Source organism: Salvelinus sp. IW2-2015, linkage group LG23, assembly GCF_002910315.2.
Source record: "Salvelinus sp. IW2-2015 linkage group LG23, ASM291031v2, whole genome shotgun sequence".
Classification (NCBI taxonomy): domain Eukaryota; kingdom Metazoa; phylum Chordata; class Actinopteri; order Salmoniformes; family Salmonidae; genus Salvelinus; species Salvelinus sp. IW2-2015.
The window spans coordinates 34,621,288-34,632,239 of record NC_036863.1 but is presented as its reverse complement, the minus strand read 5'-3'; the positions used below and the strand labels follow the sequence as shown (position 1 = coordinate 34,632,239).

Here is a 10,952-nt window from a genome sequence, read left to right as displayed (position 1 = left end):
AGTGCAATAAGGATGGAAATGCATGAGTTTGACTCCATCAGCAGGTCCTACTGGTGAACCACAGAGAATTAGAGTGGGCAAGACGCAGCAGCGGCGGCTACATCGTGTTGACCCCTCACGGTACGGAATTAGCACTGTGGTGACTAGAGCTATGGACATCAATGTATCGGTAGCTAGTCTTTACAGACAGCCCTGTACAGCTGCCGGGACACTGTTCATTCCACTCGGATGGCGAAAGAAGCTTCTGCTATAACAGCAATCTGTCCCATCTATATTTGAATGCAATTGTGTAGTTTCATCAGTGATAGGACTTCCAGCAGCTCAGCATGTGTCTCCTGCTCTGCTCTCGCTGATTATGCAGAGATATACTTACAGTTAAACAATAGGAAGACGTTATACTCTTTCTGGAGGAGACTGTATGTGGGTAGCTGATTGACAGCTTATTTCTCTCCATCACAATCTTGTTCTCAGAGGAGGACAAAGAAAGGATGTTGGCTGCCGCTTGTAGCTGTAGTTTTGAATGCCATCCATCCCCCACTACACACACACACACACACACACGTGACACACTCACCGAGAGCCACACCTGTGCTAGGCTCCAGAGCGTCTCTTTCCTTTTGACAGCACACAGCTGCTCTGTTAATTAACCACGAGGGTTCATGAGTGAGGTTAATTAAACAGCGTGTCTCATCACATTCCCATAAAGAACAGGCTTTTGGGTGGCTCTCCCTCTTCCTCTCCATCTCCCAACTTCCTTCTTTACTTCAACCTTGTGTTAGGCTCTATTGACTGGAGAAATGCTAGAGGAATAAGGGTTCAACCTAACAAGTGAACAAAAACAGAACAACCCAAAATAAGAAGAGATCTCAAACGGTACAGTGGCATTTGAAGACATTTTAATAATAAATAATGTGATAAAATGACAATGTTTTTTTTTTCATCCCGTTTTTAACATACTCAGTAATGAAATGAAATGCCATGGCTGACATCATGAACATAGTAGTGTAATTCTTTATAACATGGCAAACTCCAAACAAATGTCAGGTGCCCTCAGTGAACATCGTTTCACACATTTTGTACATGTGTAGGAAGTAAAGAAATGGACTCAAAGCTGGGCCTAGATGTAGCCATAAAGAACGTAAACCCAACAACAACATGCTGTTCCATCTCCAAGCTGCAGGATTTTCAAGTCTTCTTCTTTAGTCCTTCTTTTGGGTCAGTATTCATTTCACTTCCTTCAACCCTGTCTTGCTGGGAAACAATGGTGGATGTGTCACTGTGTGTTGCTTGCTCATGGACAAAATGCTACCCATCACCAGGCACGGAGAAGTCCATTTTCCAGGATGGATCCGTCAACATTTCCACCCTTAACTTATCTGGAAAGGAGACTATTACTAAGAGAAATGGGGCTTCCTCACCCTTCTCTATTGGTACAATGTGTCCCTCAGGTTGTCTGCGGTCTCTCTCACTTCCTCATAAGTGCATTTGTAGACATGAGGGTATAATCCGACCAACACAGTAGTTTGTGTCATAATAAATGGATAAATGTGGTCACCGCTTTGGGCAGTGTACCCTTCAGTCCAAATGATCACTCTGGTTTCAATTAAACCTAAGCTAGACAGGGGAGTCTCGTTTCCATCCCAATCCCAACAGAAACAGAATATTAAGACACATAACACTCGTCCAATCGTATACAGAAAACGATCAACAACATTATTTTTTATCATTGTTCCTCTTTTAAGACGGAACGTCATCGATAACAATGGTTTAAAATAAAGTTAAGTGATTGTGCTTTTGAAACCAAAGTAGAACAAATAACGCACATTGACAAGACCAACATCAATAACAAAACAATAACAGTGCATTACAAAAATACATTAAAAACAAATGTAAAAATCCCATTGTAGCAATTTTGTGGCAGCAAAATGACGGAACAATTTACAAGATGGATGGTGAAGTCCAAATATTAATTACAGTAATATAACAGGCGCAACAGACATGCCAAGACCAGTCTGAGGCACCACAGAAGGTGGTCCAAGACAAGGTATCTGTATACAACAGTCATCTAATGTGCATGTACTTTCATATTAGTCACTAGCTCACCATAGAGGCCAGTTCTCAACCAACAACTCATGTAAACAATGATCTAATAGTGCTTCGTACCAGTGAGCGCACAGACTGAAACGTGATCGCACTTTTTTTCTCACACTTTCTTTTCCCCTCCAAAATGGCATCAAATGAGAAATTGTCAAAAGAAAAACTAATATTAAGTATTGTTATGTTTTTTTCCCCCTTATTCTGTATGATAAGAAAAGTAATTTACATAATAGTCACTGATGTCAGATTCAAGCCTTCCTGTGAGGGCACTGTGGCAGTTTCCTGTCCTCCTCCCATGATCCTCAGCTCTCCAGCAGCTGTGGACACAAGTTTATAATGCAACCCCTCGATTAATGGCCATCAAAAGAAGCTCATAGACTTACTAGATTTTGGACACAGAATTTCAACTAATGGAAACGATTCAACTGACACTTTATGAGCATCTTGTTCTCACCTCTAGTTCCTCTTCCTGGGTCTGGAAGCCTGCGATGCTGGGCAGTGTGTCTGTGGGGTTCCTGCGGGCCCCATCTCTCCTCCGTCCCCCTGAGCCCCGGGAGGACATGGAGCTGGAGGAGCTCTGAGCCTGGCTCTGGCCCTGGCCCTGGCTCTGGCCCTGTACCGAGGGGAACGAGGGCCTGCTGTACGGGAGGATGTCTTCAGAACCTGGAACAGAGAGACAGATTCAAGGGGATTTATTTTGACATGTAGAAACCACATAAAAGCAAAAGGTTATAATGCTCATATTTGTACGTCTTTGTTCCAATACACAAATCATATGGGAAGTATACTACATTGCAGTAAGTACCTGGGTGTTGACGACCTTTGCTGCTCCCCTTGCCTCCCTGTGGAGTCCTGTTCTTGTCCTGCACCTCCCGTCTCTCCACAGAGCCCTCTCTGGTCCTCTGGCCCCCTGCACTCCCTCTCCGGCCCCGTCCCTCCCCAGAGCCAATCCTAGGGAGCGTGGCCCCCCTCACCTCATAGCCACACCGCGACATGTGACTAGGAGACTTCAAGGGCATACACGAGTCTGAGGAGAGAAGAACACAGAAGTGGAACTTCAGACTTTATTCACCAAGGAATATGTACTGTACAGCTGAGAGAAGTCAATGGGAGAGCCGTTCCGTGAAGTGACCCGTGTCTCAGGTCCAGTCCCTTACCGTCAGTGAAGTCATTCCTCTGCTGGTGGCCTTGGTGGCCAGCCTGGGCCTGGTGCTGCTTGTGCCTCTTGGGCGGTCTCTTCTGCATCACTGCAGAGCTCATGTTGCTGTCTGTGGACAGGGGGCTGCTGGGACGCTGGCACCTTCGCCCTGAGGGAACAGACAAACATTCAGTACATGGACGTTTATATAAGAAGGTATATCTAGTGTTTTTCTGCTGCTATTTTCCCCTGACCCAATTTATTTTCCCCTCTCCTCCTCACCTGCTGGCCCTGTGTCCTCTGGGAACCTGGCCATGCGTAGGCCTGCTGTGTAGTCTCCAGTGTTGGCCACAGCCTGGGCGAAGTCTGCGTCTGTGAAGAAGGATCCGTCTGAGGAGCTGACAGCGCTGGAGCGTCCTGACGAGCCATTGTCCTCCTCGGAGGCCGAGCCCCAGCCGTTGATCATGGAGCCCGTCACAGAGCTCTCCAGGTCCCCAGTGCTGGAGGCCGGCGTCTGCTCCAACCCCCGGAGGTGCAGCCTGCGTGGGGGAGGGTGGTGCTGGTGGTGGGGCTGTTTCTGGTGGGGCTGGGGGTTATTTTGGTGCTGGTGGTAGTGACCCTGGGCCATCTCCGCATCCGTCTCATCCCTTTCCTCTTCTTCATCCTCCTCTTCTTCCTCCTGGCCGTCAGTATCCAGTGCCAGGGGGCTGGAGATGTAGCCGTAGGTGTGTGGGGGGGAGAGGGGGTGCGGGGGAGGAGGTGGGCTGGCTGCGTGTTGTCTAAGGAGGAAGACGGGGAAAGGATCAAAGCATGGACCAATATATATGGTTGTTGGTTGTAGCTGGGATGAGTGAGATGCAGTGTGAGTTGGGCTCATAGTTACCTGTGGTGGTCTGTTCCGTTGTGTAGGCCGTTGTGCTGGTCTCCCTGGGGGGAGGGAGTGAGAGTGGCTGTAGACTGGTGACTGTAGGACAGACCCGCAGGGGAAGAGGCTGCCCCTCTGACAGGGGGGGTGGGACACCTATCCATCCCCTCCTCCGCCTCCTCTTCCTCCATCTCATCCGGATGCAGGTACATCCGTGAGGTAAGCATTGGGCATGGGGCATCTGGGTTAAAGCTTTTTTCCATGGGCAGGGTATACTCATCACAGCTCCGGCTTGGTGGGGGGTTGGCAGGGGGAGGGGGCAGAGGTTCACCCCAGTTCACTGTGTTCGTTTTGGGAAGTTTGGGAGTGCGAGTTCCCTTCTTATGACTTTGGCTCCCTGCAGAGACAATAGAAAACACTTTTCGAACATACTGCAGAACAAAATACTTATCTGTCCTATTGCTATAGTCAGTGTGCTCAGTGTCTCACCAGAGGTACTGCTGCTGCCCCTGTCAGAGCTGTGGTGAGAGCCTCCTGTGCTGTGTTCGTGGGCCTGGTTATAGGGGACGGTGCCTTGCAGGGGCCCATCTCCTCTATAGTGGTCTGAAGACCGCAGCGACAGAGAGACAGACAGAGTTAAACAGATATATTGACCAGGGGCGTTGATAGAGGGGGGTCATGGGTTGGCACCCTCCCATTCTCATTGGGTCAGAGCGCTGTCAGTCTGGCTCAGATTGGAGAGGAAAGGTTGGTGCGTTTGTTCTGGCATTCAAGCAGTATCAGGGCTGGCTTTAGGACCTTTAAGACCAGACAGCTCAGAGGCAGCGGGCAGGCTGTTTAGCGGTATTAGAGGTTGGCTTTAGGACCATGCATGTGCTTTGGTGCAGGCGCGAAGACTTTGGTTGGTTCTTGGTTTGAGTCTTTAGGGTATGGAGGAGTCAGCAGGTACAGCATTGTGAGTGACATAGCGGGCGGCTCGTTTAGGCGTCGGTAATTATCGAGGTATTGCTTCTCTCATGGGACTATGGAGAGCAGACAGGATCAGACACTTCAGCGAGACGGGCAGGCGTATTAGTTCAGGATATTAGAGGTTGGCTTTAGGACTATTGAGAGGCAGGACGAGCTAGAATATTGGAACGCGGTGATCAGGTAACATTCCACGGACTAATGCTTGACTATGGGAGCAGGGCTTCTGAGCAGCGGGCAGGTACTGTGTTTAGCCGAGGGTATTAGAAGGTTGGCTTTAGGGTACTATGGAGAGCTAGGAAGCTGCAGTTAGTAGCATCAGCGGGCCAGGCTGCTTTCCGTTCGAGATTATTATGAGGTTGGCTTTGGTGACTATGGAGAGCCCAGGATAGACTCATAGAGGCAGCGTGGCATGGAGGTACGCTACGTTCGTAGCAAAGATAATGCATAGAGGTTGGTTTAGGACTATGGAGAGCAGACAGCTCTGAGGCAGCGGCCGGCTGTTTAGCGATATTAGAGGTTGGCTTTAGGACTTGGAGAGCAGAACAGCTCTGAAAAGGCAGCGGGCAGGCTGTTGCGGTATTGGAGGTTGGCTTTAGGACTATGGAGAGAGCAGACGCTCTGAGGCAGCGGGCAGGCTGTTTAGCGATATTAGGAGTGTGGCTTTAGGACTATGGAGAGCAGACAGTAGGGCAGCGGGCAGCTGTTTAGCGTATTAGAGGTTGGCTTTAGGACTATGGAGAGCAGACAGCTCAGAGGCAGCGGGCAGGCTGTTTAGCGATATTAGAGAGTTGGCTTTAGGACTATGGGAGGCAGACAGCTCAGAGGCAGCGGGCAGGCTGTTTAGCGATATTAGAGTTGGCTTTAGGCTATGGAGAGCAGACAGCTCTGAGGGCAGCGGGCAGGCTGTTTAGCGGTATTAGAGGTTGGCTTTAGGACTATGGAGAGCAGACAGCTCAGAGGCAGCGGGCAGGCTGTTTAGCGATTTAGATGGTTGGCTTTAGGCGCATGGAGAGCAGACAGCTAGAGCAGCGGCAGGCTGTTTAGCGGTATTAAGAGGTTGGCTTTAGGACATGGAGAGCAGACAGCTCAGAGGCAGCGGGCAGGTCTGTTTAGCGGATAGAGGTTGGCTTTAGACTATGGAGAGGACAGCTCAGAGGCAGCGGGCAGGCTGTTTAGCGTATATTAGAGGTTGGCTTTAGACTATGGAGAGCGACAGCTCAGAGGCAGCGGGCAGGCTGTTTAGCGTATAGAAGGTTGGCTTTAGGACTATGGAGGAGACGCTCAGAGGCAGCGGGCAGGCTGTTTAGCGATATTAGAGGTTGGCTTTAGGACTATGGAGAGCAGACAGCTCAGAGGCAGCGGGCAGGCTGTTTAGCGATATTAGAGGTGGGCTTTAGGTAGGATAGGCGAACAGCTCAGTGCAGGCAGCGGCGCAGGCTGTTTAGCGTTTAGAGGTTGGCTTTAGGACTGGAGAGCAGACAGCTCAGAGGCAGCGGCAGGCTGTTTAGCGATATTAGAGGTTGGCTTTAGGACTATGGAGAGCAGACAGCTCAGAGGCAGCGGGCAGGCTGTTTAGCGGTATTAGAGGTTGGCTTTAGGACTATGGAGAGCAGACAGCTCTGAGGCAGCGGGCAGGCGGTGTTTAGCGGTATTAGAGGTTGGCTTTAGGACTATGGAGGCAGACAGCTCTGAGGCAGCGGGCAGGCTGTTTAGCGTATTAGGGGTTGGCTTTAGGACTATGGAGAGCAGACAGCTCAGAGGCAGCGGGCAGGCTGTTTAGCGTTATTAGAGGTTGGCTTTAGGACTATGGAGAGCAGACAGCTCAGAGGCAGGCGGGCAGGCTGTTTAGCGATATTAGAGGTTGGCTTTAGGACTATGGAGAGCAGACAGCTCGAGGAGCGGCAGGCTGTTTAGCGATATTAGAGTGTGGCTTTAGGACTATGGAGAGCAGACAGCTCTGAGGCAGCGGGCAGGCTGTTTAGCGGTATTTAGAGGTGGCTTTAGGACTATGGAGAGCAGACAGCTCTGAGGCAGCGGGCGCAGGCTGTTTGCGATATTGAGGTTGGCTTTAGGACTATGGAGAGCAGACAGCTCACGAGAGGCAGCGGCAGGCTGTTTAGCGATATTAGAGGTTGGCTTTAGGACTATGGAGAGCAGACAGCTCAGAGCAGCGGGCGCAGGCTGTTTAGCGATATTAGAGGTTGGCTTTAGGACTATGGAGGCAGTACAAGCTCAGAGGCAGCGGGCAGGCTGTTTAGCGGTATTAGAGGTTGGCTTTAGGACCTTTAAGACCAGACTGCTCAGAGGCAGTGGGCAGGCTGTTTAGCGGTATTAGGGGTTGGCTTTAGGACCATGGAGAGCAGATTGTCCAGATGCAGTGAACAGCGCAACTTCTCTCTCAGTTGATGAAGTGCAGAGGTGGAAGATGGCTACGTAACTGCTGCTTGACTTGAAAAGGAAATTGGGCAGAGCTAGTGTGTAGCAGCTATTTGCTGTATGTCATGTTTTTGTAGAATGGTGGGTATGTCCCGTATCGACTGAGGTGAATGAAGCTACAGCAGCCGAGGTGATAATGGCTGGAGATATTTTTGTTTGTTTTTGCTGTTCTCCAAATAGCATTTTAGCATTTGAGCTTATAAAATAAAAAATACAGTAAATGAGCTTTAACTTTCATAAAATCCAGTTCCCACTGAACATGTATCCAACTTGAATATTTTCCCTATGTTAATTTTCAAATGTATTTATTTGAATAGATTAGGGCATTGTAGTTTAAGCGAATTTCTAACGCTATTTGTGATACAATTTGTTGATTTTTCATGAATGGTTCTTGGTCCCCAATTTCCCCCCCCCCATTAAAAAGTTCCTTGAAAAGCCCCTGATGTTGACTACACAGAGTAAAACAAATAAACTAAAAAAAGTATTAACTTCCCGAAATACCCTCCCTCCCACCACTGCTACTGTAAGTCTCCAATCCTCTCACCTTTATTAAGCCTGTTGTTCTGCTCCATGATGTTGTACTGCATCTGTGTTTTCTGCAGGTGGGAGGGGGGCTGGTTCCAACAGCGTATGTCAGGGGCCCCGGCCCCAGCTGCTGCAGCCTTGTTCAGGATGCTGGACTGGATGAGCTGGGTGGTGGCATAGGGGGTGGGCTCGTAGGGGGTGGGCGGCCCTCCCCCTGGGCCCACGTAGCACAGGCTGGGGTTGTTGAAAGTCTTGAGCTCGTTAAGTTTGTTGGAGAGGTCCACGTCGCTGTACACAGCCTGCTCAGGCCCCTGTAGACCGCCCTGCTGCTTCTCCAGCTGGCTGCCATAGTTGGCGATGCAGTCGGCTATGGAGAGGAGACCACATGGGGTTAGGTCTAGTAAAACTTTACCCCTTCATTAAACCTTCATTAACCCTTCAGGAAGTCAAGTCATATACATAACACCATCAATTATCATGTTTTATGTTGAAGCCGTGTTTGTTTTTCCATCGCTCATTTGATTTGCATTATATCACTATATACAGTTGAAGTCGGAAGTTTACATACACTCAGGTTGGAGTCATTAAAACTCGTTTTTCACCCACTCCACACATTTCTTGTTAACAAACTATAGTTTTGGCAAGTCGGTTAGGACATCTACTTTGTGCATGACACAAGTCATTTTTCCAACAATTGTTGACAGACAGATTATTTCACTTATAATTTACTGTATCACAATTCCAGTGGGTCAGAAGTTTACATACACTAAGTTGACTGTGCCTTTAACCAGCTTGGAAAATTCCAGAAAATGATGTCATTAGTTTAAAAGCTTCTGATAGGCTAATTGACATAATTTGAGTCAATTGGAGGTGTACCTGTGGATGTATTTCAAGGCCTACCTTCAAACTCAGTGCCTCTTTGCTTGACATCATGGGAAAATCAAAGAAATCAGACAAGACCTCAGAAAAACCATTGTAGACCTCCACAAGTCTGGTTCATCCTTGGGAGCAATTTACAAATGCCTGAAGGTACCACGTTCATCTGTACAAACAATAGTATACAAGTATAAACACCATGGGACCATGCAGCCGTCAAACCGCTCAGGAAGGAGACGCGTTCTGTCTCTTAGAGATGAATGTACTTTGGTGCGAAAGTGCAAATCAATCCCAGAACAACAGCAAAGGACCTTCTGAAGATGCTGGAGGAAACAGGTACAAAAGTATCTATATCCACAGTCAAACGAGTCCTATATCGACATAACCTGAAAGGCCGCACAGCAAGGTAGAAGCCACTGCTCCAAAACCGCCAAAAAAAGCCAGACTGCGGTTTGCAACTGCACATGGGGACAAAGATCGTACTTTTTGGAGAAATGTCTTCTGGTCTGATGAAACAAAAATAGAACTGTTTGGCCATAATGACCATCGTTATGTTTGGAGGAAAAAGGGGAAGGCTTGCAAGCCGAAGAACACCATCCCAACCGTGAAGCACGGGGGTGGCAGCATCATGCTGTGGGGGTGCTTTGCTGCAGGAGGGACTGGTGCACTTCACAAAATAGATGGCATCATGAGGAGAGAAAATTATGTGGATATATTAAAGCAACATCTCAAGACATCAGTCAGGAAGTTAAAGCTTGGTCGCAAGTATGTCTTCCCCAAGCATACTTACAAAGTTGTGGGAAAATGGCTTAAGGACAACAAAGTCAAGTATTGGAGTGGCCATCACAAAGCCCTGACCTCAATCCCGTAGAAAATTTGTGGGCCGAACTGAAAAAGCGTGTGCGAGCAAGGAGGCCCACAAACCTGACTCAGTTACACCAGCTCTGTCCGGAGGAGTGGGCCAAAATTCACCCAACTTATTGTGGGAAGCTACCTGAAACGTTTGACCCAAGTTAAACAATTCAAAGGCAATGCTACCAAATGCTGATTGAGTGTATGTAAACGTCTGACCTACTCAGAATATGATGAAATAAATAAAAGCTGAAATAAATCATTCTCTCTACTATTATTCTGACATTTCACATTCTTAAAATAAAGTGGTGATCCTAACTGACCTAAGACAGGGAATTTTTACATGGATTAAATTGTGAAAAACTGAGTCTAAACTGAGTTTAAAAACAGGAATTGTGAAAAACTAAGTTTAAATGTATTTGGCTAAGGTGTATGTAAACTTCCGACTTCAACTGTACCATATGTTCCACTACTGGGACCTGACCAGTATCACCAGAACAGGTTTGTAGCTGTAACGTTACTGACCTGGGCGGCTGTAGGTGGTCATGTTGCTGTCGCTGGTGCCGTTGCCACTGTTGCAGCAGTTGATGTTGCAGTCTTTGTGGTTGGCACATGCGTTGGGCCAGGAGTCTGCCAGCCACGGCTGGTTTACACTCTCCCCCATGTTCAGCAGCCCAGGTCTGAACCAGAACCACACAACCAGAACCATTATCATACAGAACATGCTTTACTCCAAGTCAAGTAAACAGGGTTTCAGTCACGGATGGGTATGGGAGTTTCTGTCCTTTGTCAGTTATTAGACAGGGAGAGATCTCCCTCTGGTGGTTAGAGTAGGGAATACTCTGTTGTTGCTTCTACAACTTTCCCTCCTGCATTTCTCAAACGCCATAATAAGTGCTATATAGACAGTGAGAAAAGCCTATCTGGTAAAGTGTCCACATATAACCACACATTGGGATGCCCCTTACCTCCCAGCACTGCAGACAGACTCTCCTCCTCTCTGATAGGCCACTGAATCAAACAAAGAGAACAAATGTGAGAAACACAAGAAAAAAACCTGCATGACAAATAAAAGAGGAACTCCAGGTTGGTGTGACCTGTCTGTCACTCTGTACTCATACAGCTGTCCTTTCTTCAGTCTGACTCTCAACTGATACACACACACACACACACACACACACACACACACACACA

General features: G+C 48.1%; 1 protein-coding gene across 2 annotated transcripts in view; it reads right to left on the bottom strand.

Annotated features, from left to right (window-relative positions):
• Window positions 1–879: 879 nt before the first annotated feature.
• Window positions 880–10,952, bottom strand: part of robo1 (roundabout, axon guidance receptor, homolog 1 (Drosophila)) — a 225,300-nt gene continuing 215,227 nt past the window's right edge. For both annotated transcript variants that reach the window (XM_070434580.1, XM_070434581.1), the window contains 10 exons: window positions 10,727–10,769; window positions 10,284–10,438; window positions 8,050–8,397; window positions 4,590–4,703; window positions 4,119–4,497; window positions 3,518–4,014; window positions 3,255–3,404; window positions 2,903–3,124; window positions 2,552–2,760; window positions 880–2,414 (listed from right to left, as the gene is read on the bottom strand). In XM_070434580.1, the coding sequence (XP_070290681.1) occupies window positions 2,400–2,414; window positions 2,552–2,760; window positions 2,903–3,124; window positions 3,255–3,404; window positions 3,518–4,014; window positions 4,119–4,497; window positions 4,590–4,703; window positions 8,050–8,397; window positions 10,284–10,438; window positions 10,727–10,769 (2,132 nt within the window). In that variant the 3' untranslated portion in view covers window positions 880–2,399. The remainder of the gene's footprint in view (window positions 2,415–2,551; window positions 2,761–2,902; window positions 3,125–3,254; window positions 3,405–3,517; window positions 4,015–4,118; window positions 4,498–4,589; window positions 4,704–8,049; window positions 8,398–10,283; window positions 10,439–10,726; window positions 10,770–10,952) is intronic.